Genomic DNA, 17,282 nt, shown 5'->3' on the forward strand with positions numbered 1-17,282 from the left:
GACCTTCACTAGGTCCTGTGATATCCCACGCAGTTCAAAAGGTGATGATTTCGTTTTTTGCGAAGAATCAAGGGGTAAGTTATAGTATGGTGTAGTCGCGGTGATTCCAAGCATTTGAATCGGCGGTTTTATTACTGTGGTACGCAGTGCGTTGTAATGATCAGATGAGGCAGGGGGATGATGGAACGACCAAGTACGGCTTCTAATCTGGCATCAAACCGATGCCCGACGTAACAGATGCGAAACAGCAGTTTGTCCTTGATTTGAGCCTCGAGTCCAGATCCGATACTCGCAATATATCGTCGCGATGGAATCAAAGTAGCTTATGTCCACTTTGGAAAATAAAGTTTTTAAATTTTCATGAAGTCAATTTTTACAAAACGTGGAAAATGGACATCAGCTACTCTAGTTCCACATCGACGATATTGGCCCATACAACTCGGTACTCATAATAGCATTCAAAATTCATTAATAATTCTTATTCAAATATGGAATTATAAGAAAATGCGTGCCCAGATCTTGGATCAAGAAAATTGCTGCTCAACGTAAATCCAAACCCAGTGCTAATCTTTGGTATCAACTAAAGAATGTAGAGAGAGAGAGAGAGAGTCTTTATTTTCATCCAACCAAAATACATAACAACAGACGGCAATGATGGTGCTGCAGAAAGTATGCAATATGCATGCACAGTATTCGGTATTAGATAGCATCGAACAGGTACACTTGACTCTATACCAGTGGTTCCCAACGTGGGCGATATCGCCCCCCAGGGGGCGATTTGGCGGCCTAGGGGTGCGAGAATGACGAAGGGGGCGAAAATAGCGATAGGGGGCGATGACGCGGTAAAACGGCTATGTTGGAGTCAAATCGGAGAAATGACTTTTTGTTTTAGTCAACCCACGAAAATTTAGTTGCAAAAGTGTAAAATTCGATATCGAGCCGGAAAGTTGACCTTTTTTTTTTAGTCAACCCACCGGCGATTACAGTTTGTCTGCCCATTTTTCGGTTCACAAAATTAGGGGGGCGATGATCGGTGTTGAGCTTGAAAAGGGGGCGATGAGAAAAAGGTTGGGAACCACTGCTGTAAAAAATGTTGGTTAAAAAAGAAAAGTAATCTATGGTAGCAAATGATCGATGAAGCAATGTCTGGGCGAGGTAGGGCAACAGTGTTAATATAACGACAAGAGGTGATTAAGTAGGTATTTTTTTAAATCTATTATAAGGCGATTCACGGATATGTGGTGGTAATGCATTCCAGATGATAAGTCCTGAGTAGTCGATAGATCTCTTGGGTGGGGGTGTAGAAAAAAACTTCTACATACATGTACTGTACATACTTACATTCTTTGGTATCAACTACATAGGTTAGTCTTCTTAGACAATGATATATTATAGATAACTAACCTACGTAGGTTAGTTATCTATAGATATATAGAATATTAGTGATCTGTAAAATTTAAACTCAAAGAAGCAACATCGTCAACAATAGTTGGGGAATCCCAAGAGTTTCAATAAGTTCAGAAGAGCAGCGAACAGTTCCTGCAGAGTGCAGATCTGCATAAAGCCATATTGCGAATGCGATTTCAGGCGGCTTTAGAGATAAGCAAGTTCTAAGTACTGAACGACTATCTTTTTGAAAATATAAAGAATCACAAAAACCCTGATGCACGGACATTCATAATAGAATATATTGATATGATATGTTAATTTGCTCGTACTGGATGTACCGTGTCCACCGTCCGAATACGATTTCCTGTAAGTAAAGTCGGCATTCGGAATTGATACTTATTCTGGATAACATCACGATCAGCCATAATGGACGATAATTCAGGTAAATAATACGTTTTTCAGTGATCGCATGGCACATGCCCAACCTCATTTTAACTTCTAAGAAGCTCGGCCATTCGCTAACTGAAATTGAAACTCAAGAATGAGGCAGATATCCCCTAACAGGCACAACTTCATTTCTAAATTTCCAGCAACACTATATATTATTACTACTGTGTTTTATACCAGCATATTATAATATGCACTTATATGACAACAATTTTCACAATACAATACCGGTAGCCTTATTATTTTTAATTCGCTGTTCTTTCACTCTCTATTTTGCCCAGAATCTGGTGTCAAAAGGGTCAGCAAACAAAATGATCCCGGAAATCGCAAGCCTTGCTGGTCATCCCATCTCTGAACTGCGTCTTAATGACTGGCTGATGTTTTTGCATTTTTGTGACATTGCACACAATAACTTAACGCGGTAGCAATCTGGCAAAACATTTTTCTGGAGCTGGCTATAATATGTCTGGTATTCATATAGTCTGCACTTTATGCGGAAGACTCGGTCATTTGTTTTCAGATGATGTGGGTGATCCAATGCTTCCCGAACATGACAATAATGAGGAGTCATCGCGAGGTAACATTGCAACAGTTTTCTCATTAATCACTTTTTACTAGGCCTACCATATTTCCAGCACCCAGACAGAAGAATTTTTTTTGCCTAGAAATAAAACTAAGTATACAATTGAGTTACGTTTGAGTTTGATAGTGTTTGACATTTCCTTGGTAGTTGCTGGCAAAAACTTTGTTAATGGGCTATTTTACATGTGATGTTCCGTTGCGTTCCGTTCCGTACTTCCATTATGGTCCGTTCGAACTTTCGCCATAAAAATTGCGACAGATCCTCGCATGTAAAAAGGTCCAGGTGTTACAGAGAACGTCTAACAATGTTTGCACTAGCGATCAAGAATGGGCCTGTAGTGAAATGTGCTGGAAGACTATTTTTAAACCAGCAATTCGACATGTTTCATGTCTGCAGTAATTTTTTTGAAATAAATGCAGCGTCTTGCCTAAAATTCTTGCTGAAAGTAGCCTATACGCAACTAACTCGAAAATAGGACATTTGGGCGTCCTTGGACGGCCATTCACTTCTCCTGAGAAAACAGGACAAATCCTTCTAAAAGAGGACATATGGTAGTTCTACTTTTCACCCTGACTTCATTTTACACACCATCATTGTCCGCGGGGAATTTCTTTTCACACAATCAGTGACCGTGCAGCCAAAGCCCAACAGGTGATAATCGCCTAATTTTATGTTTAATAAACAACAACCCTGACTCCAGCCCGGCTCTTCTACACAATCTTCCTGCACGTTTTTATTTAAATAATTTTTTGTCCACATTGTATTACGCAGCCCTTTTGTTTCTGGCGAAAACGTGACCGATAGGTGTTGTAGCGCATTCCTCAATTGAATACTATTATGATTGCCATACTTTTTGCCAGAAAATTCACTCGAGCAAGATGGCTCGGAGTCCGGGTCTGACGAAGAGGTAGAGATGGACGGGATACAATTGAATGGCATGCTACCGTATAGGAGACTGTCGTAAGTGTGACTTGTAGCATTTGACTATGTTACTAAATAGAAGAGATGTATGAATAATTGATTCGAAACTATTCCCGCACTACGGATCGATGAATCAATGACCGGTGTTTCAGAACTTGGAATATAAATTCTACACGGCTTTGTAAATTGAAATTTATCTATCTAAATCTCTGGACATATTTGCCTTTATTATGATGGACGTGTGATTTATCCTTGCATCAACCTTGTAAGTTAGCATACACTCTATTCAGAAACGTCACTGAAGATGTGACTCATCTCCTCTAGGTTCAATTCTCAAGCAATATTTGCAAAACTAACTTACAGTATTTTATAAACCTGTTTCAAGTGCTGGACGGAATACCTATCACCGCCTTATCATAGAGCAGTGGTTCCCAACGTGGGCGATTTGGCGGCCTAGGGGGGCGAAAATAATGAAGTGGGCGAAAACAGACGGAGGGGGCGATAGGGGCCGAAAGCAACGAAGGGGGCAATATGGGGGCGATGGCGCGTTCAAACGGCTATATTGGAGTCGGGACCGTAACTACCGCATCCAAAACCCCCCAATTAGGGGTGGGGGCCCGAACTCGAGGGGGGCCCAAAATTATTTCGTGAATTAACATGAATTATAAAGTAATATTTTAGAAATTCATGCAACTTTTTCAGAAATTTTTCGCGCTGCGCGCCATTTATTATTATCGTATATTTTGATTTTGGGGTACCTGTCACCCAACAAAATACGCATGATTTAAGGAAATTGGAGACTTCGTCGTCGGCCATTCCTGCGCCACGACGCACCAAGACATACGAAGTTAGAGGCCATATAACATGCGACTTCGAGAACTGTGCCAGAACGATCAGCAGCGAGATGGCCTTGGCCGAAAAGGCTTGCCCTTGTGCTGACCGAAAACTTCGAAATGTACATACATATATGTTTAATTGTCCATATGCGCCTCAATGGCTGGCGTCGAATGTTCCTGTCCTAGCGACTACAGGACAAATGCCAATCCGCAAGGAAAAAATTATTTGCCAGCAAAGAAATACCAATTTGAAATCATGTGCGTCTTTTAGTTTGGTACGTTCTAACGATTTCCATATCTTCTGACAACAGATATAGGAGGTCACGAAATAGCATCATGTAACGAAGTCAATATAACAGTGATTCCGCCAGAAGATGCTTAATTATCATTTAGGGGCCCTACCTTTTCCAGCATACCACAATCAGCTCTACCGGTAAATCTGATTACGCGGGCAGAAAGAGGTTAAAAAATTGGTAGCAATATATATGCAATTCCCGACCATATTGACCGATTCAAACATGAATTATATAAATTTGTCGCGCTTCGCGCGTTTAGGCGGTGTACGGTGACTCACCAAACAGTACATTAAATAGGGTATAGCTGATATGTAGCGACAAAAGACCCACAGGCTGTGAGGGGGTGTGGGGCTTGGTTTATCACCCTATGGGGCCAAAGACCAACGTTTAGGGGGCTGACGAAGTGCTGTTTTTAGTTTCCCAATATTTGGGGGGCGATGATCGGCGTGGAGCTTCAAAAGGGGGCGATAAATCAAAAAAGGTTGGGAACCACTGTCATAGAGCATTCTCCTATATTGATCCGTTCCGGCAAGTAATTTCGATGCATTTGTATTTCAGACTGAGTGGGATAATACGTGAGGTCATGCTAGGTCTGTTTTGCTTTTACTAATCATAATTCGACAAAGAAACAATTACTGAAAAAATTTCAGAGGATGCCAGTGACAACGACAGTCATAGCGATGCAGAAAGGCCTGAAAATATCACGTTTGATCAACACCTACCTACTGCGCATTCGGTAACTTATGTATATTGGAACCAGAGTTGTGAACTCCGCTTTGTAGATCACAGAGAGTTTTCTGATTTATATGAGGGTGACTCTTGGGTCAGACATGGTAGTGTAATACCGTAGAGATAATTGGGGAATCTACTTTCATATTCACTAACAAGTGAGTAACAAAGTGTGTTTTGTGGACCTCTTTGGAATACTTTTTACAATAGAATAGACATTTCTTTGAAGCCGAACTATTTCCTTTATAGATTTTGTCAAGTAGAAAGTAGCATTTGGATGGATTCAGCATCATAGATTGTTCTTTCATCATTGAAATTGCCGTGGCAACTGGCTGATGCAGACCCCTTATGCCAGTAACAGATTATAACTTTGAAAATATCACCCATTTCCATCGACATCAGTAATTCTGTGTTGATCACGAACATGGAACTTGCAATTTTAATAACCGTCATTGATCATTGAATAACATACGTCTGTAGAGCTTCAGTCCTTGTGCCTTTTCTCTGAATGTCTGTGCACACAAAGTCATTTTGTGAGATGATATAATTAATAAAGATGGCCCACATCCTGTTACTTGTTTCAACACTAACATTTATGTAGATAATAATCAGACCATCAATTTTATTTTTTTAATCTTCCTCTCTTAACCAGTACCTTGGCGAAATGGATGACTGCAGCGGCATACAATACATTGACCAGGAATCGTTTGTTGTACTTCCAATACTGCGCGTCGACGACTTTGTCTTGGTGCCGGGACAAACCATGCCTTTGGACGTAAAAGCTCCAAGAGATGTTTCGCTTTTACAAGCCGTCATGGATAGAGAAGATAAGACTTTCGGAGTGGCTTTGTTAAGGTTTGTGTATTGCCACCAATTACTGGCATCTGACGAAACTCACCAATTAGTGAACTATTTGATTGATCGACTAGAAGAGTGGATAACACAGGAACTGCATTGCATCCTTATTCGCACACCTTTACTGTTATTGCGACGTGTAGGATTAATTGTGGTTATTGGTTGTCAGTATCGATGCCAGCTAGTTCTCTCTCATTCCAAAATTTGCAATCGGTATTGTGACCCAGTCACTAAGTTATGAGGCACTGTAGTTTTTTGCGAATCTGTTGATTTGATATTACTATTACTGCACCTTTTATTATAATTAATATTTACTGCAAATTTGTGTGCCTTCTGCTTTTTGAGTGCGATGTGTGTCCTTGACATCCAACGAACCCCCGGGGTTCATGTAAACCGCAGTTAAGACCCGCTGTACTAATACAGCTTGGCTTATTTCACATTTGGGATGTTATCAGGTTTTGATGCGCTGAATTCCATGTCTAGCTATGACCAAGGCTGGAGAATCGCCTAAATTTCTACACGACTCGACTGTCGACTCCGTAAAGTTTTAAATCGCAACTGCGACTCACCGCCCCTTGATGAAATTTCGCGATTCTTACTATGACTACAACAAATTCAAAAGCGCCAACTTTGACGCGTGAATCTCAAGCGGCCAAAATGTCCCCTACTCTGCAGTCTGCAGCCTTGGTCGTGGCAAACTGGCACTAGTAAAACTCAGTCAAACATCATACCGGTAGTCCGGTACCTATAGTTATACTCCGACATTTTGCTTCTGGTCGTTTTTCAACTGTATCAAATCACGGAGAAAGACATAAGACAACCGAGTAGCCATTGTTGTAATGCTATTCTCTAGATACCACGCTACTATCGACACGCGCAGAACCTACTTGGCCCAGTACGGTTGTACGGCCGAACTGCGATCCATCCGCGAAGAGGAGGTCAACGGGGTGCAGAGCATAGTGGGAATCGCGTTGGGACGGCAGAGATTCGAAATCATGGAGCTCCGTCCGCAAGTGAACGGGTGAGGTGCACGCGTGTTTCTTTTCTACTTTGTAATCGCTGTTGAAGTCGGAGAGACTCGAGGAAGCTCTTTCTCAGGGTTGCAACCAGGTCACAAGGTTCCGAGTCACAAGTCAATCTCACTTTTATGGTTTTGACTCGAGTCATTTTCAATATACCACCAAGTCAAGTCCAAGTCAGCTAGTAGAGGGTCGCGTCCAGTCATAGCGTTTTGACTCGAGTCCAAGTCAGTATGGTCACTGTTCATAATATAGTCATTTTCCTTAGTGTGAACAGTATCGGGCCCTATATTCCTAGTATCAGGCTTGATAGACAAAATACCGATAATGTGATGACTTCACTATTCTTTGAATTGAAGGTACAATGAAATGTCTGTCTTGCCCGTCCCAGTCTCGAGTCATGTGACTTGGTTCGAGTCATGCACAATGTCTCGAGTACGAGGCGAGTCACCAAAAAATCGTGACTCGAGTAGATTCATGACTCGAGTCATTACAACCCTGCTCTTACTTCTTAAGTAGGGCTGGGCAAAATTGGGCACCCCCGTGACTTGATAACCAAGTCATGTCCAGTATTCGCGCATCATTCGTTATGTCGTCAAAAAATAAGACGGACCTGTAGAAGACTTCAAATGTGTCGGTTTATGTGACCAGAAAGTAAATAATGGGAGTTGAATTTGATAAAAAATTTTTTTACAATGAACGGTATGTCAGTATGACTTGAATAGATAGATTTTCATCTGATATATTACTGAAATCAGTGTATAGTATATTCATATTGAAATGAACCCGAATATTGTCGGCTGACACTTGTCATCAATGTTCCCTCTAATTTTTGACGAGTCTGCGCACACTCACCAACTTACTGCGCAGACTCTTGGACAACAGTGCGTAACGACTAAAAAAAAGGTCATCACTTCGGATTTTTTGTGTGCAACGGAGATTTTCTGTGCGCAGAGACCGTTTCGCCACTGCGCATTTGCGCACGTGCGCGGCTTAGAGGGAACATTGCTTGTCATGTATTCAATATGAATATACTATTGAATTGTATATTGAAGTTCTGTACCTCTAAGAAGCTGTTGAAATCATTGTTGAGTCAGACAAGGTAACCCGTGATTAACAGAGCAGGACAATGTATTATATCCCCTGATTTATGTATCAGTTTTCATGGATATCTAGCTTGCGTTTTTGAAAGTATTCACCGGCTATTGACTAACTATAATCTTGCTCACCTGATCCAATTTACTTTCAAACTACCCGTGTACTCTTCAAGCTTATCATTTTCCACGTGCAAGTACCACTTCTACTGGTAACGGCACAAAAAATCTGGGACATTGCTTTTCCACTCTTACTTTAGCATCAACGCTGACTACTATGAAACATTGATTCTTTGTGACACATTGATACGAATGACTCGATTTTCAGAAGTGTATTTGCGAAAGTGAAGATTCTCAACGACGCGGATCTACTTCCGCCCGCGTCTGGTGCCAGGCTTGGCGTGCACTGGAAGCTTGCCGGCATTCGAGGGAACTTTTCCGGTACGTTTATCCCGTTTCTGTGTGCAGCACGAATCTTTTGATGTGTTCTGGTGTGTCAAAGGTCATCGCCGGTACGATAAAGCGATATTGTCAGCGGGATGGTTGACTGGGAATCCTCCGTGGGCGTACAGGATGTATGACGTGGTGAGACGATCAGTAGATGAAGTTTGAGATGATACTTATCCACGGTACTTGCGACATTAATATCAAGTACAGTATCTAAATGGAAGGTATTAATAGGGTGTTAGTCGTGGGTGAGTTTAAGCTTTGATTATGACGGGGTGAGGGTTCTTGTATTATCAAACTTGGAAATGCTCTTGACATCGATTGACTGCATTTTTTCTTTCACTCACCCTTCGAATCTGACCTTTGGTTTTGGTCTCAAATGATGTATACAGACAATTTCACAGTAAATTACTCTAAGGCGTGATGATTTTTGAGTAAGACCAGCCTTACTTTTTCTGATCCAGTTCCTACAAGTCCATATTCAGTAGGGCTGTTCAAAAATAACCCTTTTTCCTGAATCTTGCGGGTTACTTGATTAAATCGTTAGGTTGCCTTGAAAAATGACGCACACCAAATTTGAATTCATTCCAACCAATATTCGCGGATTTCGTAGAGTTTAAAAATTTTGAATTTGCCTGAAAATGCAAAAAAAAATTTTTTTCAAATTTTCCTGCCAACCCTATCAAATTGTTGCGCTGTCTTCAAAAACGATGCAAAACAAATTTGACTCAATTCGAAGCCGTAGAAGTGGAGTTATTTCAGTTTTTCTTTGATAATTCTGGGATTATCCTTGATTGGTGGATCATCCCAGAATTATCATCAAAAAACTTGAATAACTCGGCTTCTGCAGCTTGGAATTGAGTCAAATTTGTTTTGCATCGTTTTTGAAGACAGTGCAACAATTTCATAAGGTTGGAAGGAAAATTGAAAAAAAAAATTTTTTTGCATTTTTAGGCGAATTCAAAATTTTCAAACTCTACGAAATCCGCGAATATTGGTTGGAATGAATTCAAATTTGGTGTGCGTCATTTTTTAAGGCAACCTAACGATTTAATCAAGTAACCCGCAAGATTAGGGAAAAAAGGTTATTTTTGAACAGCCCTAATATTCAGGCTAATCTCCCATTTTGGAATAACTATTATAGTACACTTGCATGTGTGGCTGTGCAGTGTGCACGTAACTATGCACTTTCGTTAATTGATAACAAAGGCATGTTTTTGTTGCAGTTGCTGCGGAAAGTTGCACTTATTTTTTACAAAAGTTGCATTTATGGACAAGTTCCTTGAAATTATTAGGGTATGAGATACTTGAATCGTTCCGTAACCAAGGCGCTGTAGCAAAACTCAATGTTGGCGACTTCAAAAAAATCAATAGCCTGAAAAATTGACCCAGTAAATATATAATTTCCGTCAGTCTTGCCCGAATATACATCAAATCGGAAAGGACCTCAAATTTAAACGACAGTGAAATAATCAAGCGATCTATTTACATATAGTGCCAAATATTTCCAGTAAAAAGTTAGTTGCATAGAAAATCGAAAATACTTTGAGAAGTTGCATGTAAAAGTTGCAATATAAGATTCGTCCAAACAGCTTAAAACACCATACTACATCCAAGTATTTAGGAGGCTGCCGGAAGTTGTAAAAAAAAGTTGCAAAAACTTGCCATAAGATAACTTTCGAAATTATGAAACACGATCCAGTTACGTCATGCATGCATCCAAATTTTTTACCACAACCTAATGTTGTCTTCGTTACGGTATGTCAACTTGTCAACCAGGAATAATTGAACACTAAAGCCGGTGCGACTCACTTGTGGCGGTAAATAATCCGGGAGGCATTGGAAATTTTTTTTGCACTTTCCATCCATGACAAGACCGATTCTTCTGAGCTTGTATGTGAGAGCGTAGAACGCGAGTAGGTCGGCGAAAAAGTTTAGATAGTTCTGGAAAGCAAGTGGACGGTTGGTCGTTGTAATTTCTCTCTCCTTGTTCAAGATTATAAAATCTCCTGGCGTCGTTAAAGTGAAATTGCAGACTTATTACATTGAAGTAGTCCATCTTTTCGTTTGAATCGCATGTGTCGTCGCTTTCAAAAAGCAGCTTCTTTGTCACTGGTATTCTCTGTGGAAGATATATATGCATATTATACTAGCAAGTAAGAGTTCATTCAGTCTCATAGTACTCTCATTTGGGTAATTGTATCTTGAGTCTAACGACAAGAATGACTACAATATAGTTATGCCGATCGTCCTAGCAGAGCTATTGTAAATGTATGAAGACGCAACAATCCGAATGATTGCCATGAATGGAACGATATCGGTAATCTATAGCATTTTTTGGAATCTATTGTCCACACTTTTAAACATGTGTGTCTTCTAAAAGAATTTGAATATACTGTGCATAATGTACAATGATTTTCTTTGATGCCAGTAATTATGGTTCATCCTGACTGGTGAATAAACAAGAAGACTAGAAGACCAAATGCAGAGCTCTTACTGACAATAATAAGCATTCCAAATTTTTATCACAAGTATTCAATGACAATTACAACAGGAATTTGGTTGATGAAAATATTTTCCATAATCAAATAATTAAGTCCACGAACCTTGAGGGGAGCCATGATCAAGGCCATGAGTATGCAGAAAAAGCATGGAAGGTATAATGTCATTTGAAATGGTATCAAGTCCTCTCCAATTGCTGCCTTCTTCTGTCGCAAACACGTAACTGTCTCATCCGCCATATTCCTGGATATGGTAAATTATCTATTTTTCAGCGAAAACATTTTTCGAATATGACTTACTTGAAATTTTTGCAGCAATAATCTAATTTTAGAAGTTTCAATATATCCTCCTCAATATCGGCTGACTCTCGTAGGTTATCGAGGAGATCGTTATACACTTGGATCATCTCTGTAATGGTTTCCGTCATGTTAACGTCCTCCCTGTCAGTAAGTTGGCACGTATCTGTCGTCAGTTGGGTAGAATTTGTGTTCTCTTCTAGTTTTTTCCAAAGCTCCGTAGCTCGCTCGCTCGCTTTGTTATTTTCGAGACTTTCCAATCGTATTTCATCATCTGGCAGACGACTCTCCTCCGCATCGTGACATATTGTCTTCATATGGTTCTTTAATAACAAACGAGCATATTTTCAGTTCGGGTTGCAGGTGCAAAATCCATCAGTTTGGTATGATCAAAAACTGGATTTAGAAGTTGATTTTTGGTCACTTTGGTTCAGAGAGAGACCCATGAGAGCGGATTGCCAGTAGTCTAATGCTAATGTGAAAAGTTTCTTCGATCTAATTTCAATTCTAATCTAACAACTGCTCTGACTGAAAATGCTACTTGAGAAGTGAACTGTGCAAAAGGGGCCAAGCTTGCTGTACAGACATTGGCAATCCTCATGCTTATAAGAATGTGCTTGACATGATTCAATATCAAAGTTTCCGCAAATTCAGTAATTCTAATTGTAATCTAATTTTGAAAAAAAAAAACTAGCTATAATTCTAATTCTAGTCTAATTTGAAATGAAAAACCTTTGTAGCTATAATTCTAATTCTAATTCTTGCGAGTATCATAGCCGCCTCACCATGAGCCCGACTCCATACAAGTTGAAAACGCCCAAATTCCTGACTCTGCATCTCTAGCGATTAAGGCTTACCTTGTAATGTGCAGCCATATCAGCTTTGTACGTGGCGATCGTGTCGTCGCCAATCGAAACGGACGTCCAAACCGGCGCCATCACCTTGAACGTTACAAATATCAGTAGATTTATCTTTCCTTTGATCGTCTTTTTGTTGTAGAAGTTATCCAGCGTGAGCAGGCTCACTAATATTCCGTATTCGCCCATTTTCCGTCACTCGACACAGCGCAGCCTTATGGTGGAATGGCACGGTGTGGTGTAAACTATCGTGTAATACTACTCGATAACTTCCTTCATTGCAATTTCTTGCGTTTTGAAGGGCACGATGATGATAATATTGAATTGGGTACATGTTGTTCAATCCTCATGGTTCCTTTTGCATATATCTCCAATATAATATTGGAAAGACCTCATACGCTGACCCACTGCTCAAAACTGTCAGTGATGTTACTGAAATTAAAATCTGAGAAATCATGTACGGCGTCAAGATATTGTAATGCAAGCATAGATTGCAATTAGGAAATAGACGTTGTGTCATGTTAACTAAATGCATTTTCGGTAATACCACCAATTTTTTTCTGTCGTTGGTCATTTTGTGTTGTTCGTAAGATTGAAATTTGGAAAGCAGCCACCTCCTATTAACTGCTAAAAGCATGTGGCTCTTTGACCAGATTTACTTTTAGAAATACATGCTTGACTTATTTTCAGCACGATAATTTTGTGCTTGTACTCAAAGTAGTTTTGAGATGTCTCATAAATCGCTACTCCCACTTTTCATCGAGTAGAAATTTATGGTATCATTCCTACTCTAAAAGGTGTACCAACACTAACGACTGTGGCCGTGTCCGTTCCTTTCAGAATTGTTTGAGGAAATGGATCATCGACGAATTGAAAGGTTGGTATCCGGATCTGGACGAAAAAAAGCTTCCTTCATCGCCGTCGGCTTTCTCGTTTTGGATTGCGTCTCACAGTCTCATGACGACCAACATGAGGCTTAAAGTGTTGAAACTCGACAGCTCCGTGCAGCGATTGCGATACGAACATCAAATTTTGAAACAGGTCCACCTCTTGGTAAACTGTTGTTTCATATTACTGTGTTTATGGCCGCAACGGCATTTATGCCAGGTATGCATTTGTGTTCGTTCGAAGAACGTGAAGTTTTTTTGTGTATCTAGGATTGTGGTGATGTCAACACTATACTCTCAATTTACGAGTTGAGCATTCAAGCATCACTCTTCATGACGTAATGAATTAAAAAGTTGAAATATGTTGCTTTTTGTGGCCACATGTAAATGAATACCAGTTACGTGTGACCAAAAATAATTTCTGTATTTCCTTTGGTATGACCACTCTATGTTTCAAGGCTCCAATGGGGGTAGCATCAAGACTATATTTCTCGTTGACAAAGAATTTTTAGTGCTAAGAGCCTTCAAGTTGGGTACTCGAAACAGATTGACCCTTACTACTCAACTCAAATCATTACAATTGTGATTGATATCCGGCACGGATCTAAGTACTCAAATTGTTGTGGCCATCCATAGTCAATGTTATCCCCACTTGGGTGTCCAATGTCCATCAATCTATTAAAGCACTCTTGTCCTAGTAGCTTACCGTGATTGCCCGCTGACAAACGGAAAGCTTTGTTTTAGGTTATCAGAACACGAGATTTAACTGATATTTCTGTAATGACTCAAAATTTGCCGTCCTCAACACTATCATCATTATCACTATTGTATAGATTTAGGAGATACAAATGAAACATACGAAACACATGCATTTTGGAAAATATGCTGATTGTATCGATTAGCCTATGACTGTGGTCTGGTATCCATTTCAATACCAGGCAAGCACTACGCAATATGCTATTTACCTGCGCAATCAATCAGTCATTTATTGTATTTTTAGCCTTGCGTGAACAATTCTTCTTACTGTATTATTTTAATGAATAGAATCAAATTGTGTATCTTATTCACTCAAAGCATTTCTAGCTGACACTTTTCAATGGTAACCGCTCACTTTCCAATTTCAGTTTGCGGTGTGCATATGCGTTGAATGCGAAAATGAAATCACACATCGTAATCACATATTCAACATGTCGGTGTCGGGACCTGTGAATGCGTACGTGAACCCGTCCGGTCACATCCACGAAACGCTGACCGTTTATTCGGCAAAAGGTTTGAGGAATGTCTCCGAACCGTCAGAGGAGCACAGCTGGTTTCCTGGGTAAAAATATGCTTACGTGAAATTGGTGGAATTGTCTGTTGTTCCTCTCAAAGCAGTGTGTATGTTATTATCAGTGGTTTGGTATTGATTCCTTATTGATGTTGTATTCGGCAGAGGTGGTCAGAGAAGGTTTTGACGATACTCAAGTGCAAGTAGAAGTAATTCCATGAATTTCCCCTTAAATACAAGTAAATATAGATAGCTAAGTTGAAGTGTATATTGAAAGCTATGAAAATTACCAGAATAGCTTGAAAAAGCTGATTGAGGCGAGTCCACAATGACTTTTGACGGTTAATCTCGTTTGGCAGCTTTCAAAATACCAAGAAACAAATTTGCAATTAACACGGAATGATTAACTACAGAAAGACAACCTCACTGAAAGAAGTCATCCATATCTATCCAAACACCACTTTCTACTCCACAACACATATAATGGGTTAGTAATTTGGCATCAATACTGTCAGGGTAGATGTTGAAGCAGTTTTAAAACCGCTTGAGTGAGTAAGAGGGTGGAAAAACTCCGCTTAGGCTATCCGGAAAAGAAGAAAAACATTGTTTCTGACCACTTTTATCATTCAGGTACGCTTGGACCATTTGTCAATGTGCCACTTGCTGGTGTCATATCGGTTGGAAATTCACTGCCACTAAAGACTCGCTTGTGCCGAAAACATTTTGGGGGTTGACAAGATCCGCTCTGTCACTACGAATGAACAATGTTGGAGGTTCGTTGGTGTTTTCCTTCAGATATCCATTGGAAATTGAAGGGACCAGTCGAAGTTGGTAATGTTGATGACTGGTTGACTCGCATTTTATGACATATAAGCAGGGTGGACAAGATTGCGCACCCCATCGATTAGGTTTTCGCTGATTATTACGTCACAAAAGCAGAGGTGATCAAAGTAGTCACCGTCGCTACTCAAGTAGATGTAGAAGTAACGCCGGAATTTCTACTCAAGTAGAAGTAGGAGTATTGGTTCACAAGTAAGTAAGTAAGTAGGTATTCTACGCTTATTTTTGCCTACAAAACTGGAAATTGTCAAGTAGAAGTAGAAGTAGTCTAAAATCATAACTACTTAATAAGTAGTGTGAGCCGACAAAATCTACTTCAAGTACTTCAAAAAGTAGAAGTACTTCGTTACTGACCACCTCTGCTAATGACCATTGACACAACATCTGGTACTTTGTTACTTTTCTGAAAAGTAATTTTTGTGAATAGTTGGCCTGCCTTCTTTTAGTCGGGTAGAAAACCCTACCACTTGATATGAATGAACTTTGTATTTTCACTTCATGAATTTGTCTGCTGCCACTTGCCCGTACAAAAGTGGTATTTGATTGCCAGAAATGTCAGACAATGACTTGTGTGATCCTGCAGAGGAAATTTTGTCTCAATGGTTAAATGTAATGCAGGAAGGTGTTAGAAATAATTTGTACCGTGTTTATGTGGAATGAATAAGCTGTTATTTCGCGTCTAGGACTGCAAATATAGAGTTGCCAATATCTGCATGATTTGTCGGACAGTTCTAACTTGATGACGAAGCCCTAGTCAGCCCTTCACTTTACCGGACCACGACCTGACATATCGATCTCGCTTACCGTCACTTACCAGCTCATTTTGTCGCTTGTCCTTCTATATCAACTTCTTTTACTTGGCATTCAGTGTGCATGCTTCCTCTTTACATCGCCTAGGCCTAAGTGGGTGTCTGTTCTCAAAGACTACTCCGAGTCGTTTCGACGCCTTCCTATCTCTTTATTATGTCGCAGTCTTGTGGTGTTTTGAAATTATGAAATTTAAAAATTAACTGAAGAGAACTTAAGCAACTTCTCTTCTTTTCAATTTGAAACTTGTTTTGTGAATCGGAAAAATAACGGGAGCACTCGATGTATTCCAGATGACTCAGAAGTGGAGGATTCAATGCCGAGTTCCAGTACAGACACGAGCAGCGGATCTTCTATATCCTCTTGAAGACCCATCGAGGAGATGGCTGGAAAACAGTGTTACAGTCAACCCTTCCAAGGCCTTAGCCCAAGCCTTAGCACTCCGCGAGGACGAGATGCAGCTGATTTTTCACCCTATTGGTTTCAAATCAACTTAATGGTTTTGGTATTTGCTCGTACAAATTAACTATACAGTGCTAAAGAGTCTCGAACCAAGTTTTCTCGTCATTTCTCCACAAAATCAAATCAATTTGTGACGTTTCAGATATTAGTGCTTTAAAAAATCAGGATCTATATTATTGGGGATTTTGCCGAGATATAACACACTTGAAGAACTTTGCATGGGGTAGTGCACGAGGAATGTATGGTGTCATTCTTTCACCCAATATTGTATCTGAAGAAGTCATCGGAATTTGGTATGTCGGCCGTGTCGATGAGAGAACTGTCACGTCATGTCTGTTTAATTGCGTATGATACGTTATATTATGAATCTGTTGTTGGTTATGAGTAATACTGTGTGATATGTTGTGGGCAGTGGTAGTGATGACTTCAAGGCCATATCGCTATTTGTACGTCTTGTGAAAGTTCCTGTTTTAGAAATACAGTATGTCATTGGACTGATGAAATTCTGTTTCTGGCATGGCTTAGTAGTACGTACGTCGCGTGTGCTTTGTTGAGGCTTATAATCAAATGATTGCAGCGTTAACAAAATGGTTAAATGCTTGTCAGGAAGCAATATAAACGAGGCGAGCAGACATGAATAGAAACAAGAGTCACAATGTCAATAGGTCAGGGAATACAAATAATTTGACAGAATATAGCAGTCAGTCAGGTTTATTAATATTTTCATCGTTTCAAAACATCACAAGAC

At 40.0% G+C, this 17,282-nt stretch overlaps 2 protein-coding genes across 4 annotated transcripts; one reads left to right on the forward strand and one right to left on the reverse strand.

Moving 5' to 3' along the window:
- The first annotated feature begins 1,446 nt into the window (after positions 1-1,446).
- LOC145453662 (protein cereblon-like) lies at positions 1,447-17,037 on the forward strand. Of its 3 annotated transcripts, none has more exons than XM_080331634.1 (13): positions 1,447-1,831; positions 2,357-2,413; positions 3,280-3,379; positions 5,031-5,062; positions 5,123-5,208; positions 5,854-6,056; positions 6,910-7,077; positions 8,498-8,610; positions 8,672-8,754; positions 13,112-13,324; positions 14,283-14,476; positions 15,056-15,198; positions 16,366-17,037. In XM_080331634.1, the coding sequence occupies exons 1-13, from the start codon at positions 1,816-1,818 to the stop codon at positions 16,437-16,439; spliced, it is 1,482 nt and encodes a 493-aa protein (XP_080187760.1). In that variant the 5' UTR covers positions 1,447-1,815; the 3' UTR covers positions 16,440-17,037. The 3 variants fall into 3 exon arrangements, with proteins under 3 accessions (XP_080187760.1, XP_080187761.1, XP_080187762.1); XM_080331635.1 differs by having other exon boundaries at positions 13,112-13,312; XM_080331636.1 differs by lacking the exon at positions 2,357-2,413.
- LOC145453667 (uncharacterized) lies at positions 8,487-12,767 on the reverse strand. The gene is made up of 6 exons (XM_080331641.1): positions 12,272-12,767; positions 11,418-11,737; positions 11,223-11,361; positions 10,661-10,738; positions 10,429-10,560; positions 8,487-8,829 (listed from the first exon to the last, which is right to left on the reverse strand). Exons 1-6 carry the CDS (start codon positions 12,458-12,460, stop codon positions 8,764-8,766), a joined length of 924 nt encoding a protein of 307 aa, XP_080187767.1. The 5' UTR covers positions 12,461-12,767; the 3' UTR covers positions 8,487-8,763.
- Positions 17,038-17,282: the final 245 nt, after the last annotated feature.

The sequence above is a fragment of the Botryllus schlosseri genome, chromosome 13 (genome assembly GCF_051294905.1).
Source record: "Botryllus schlosseri isolate E-star chromosome 13, Bs_hap1, whole genome shotgun sequence".
Taxonomy (NCBI): domain Eukaryota; kingdom Metazoa; phylum Chordata; class Ascidiacea; order Stolidobranchia; family Styelidae; genus Botryllus; species Botryllus schlosseri.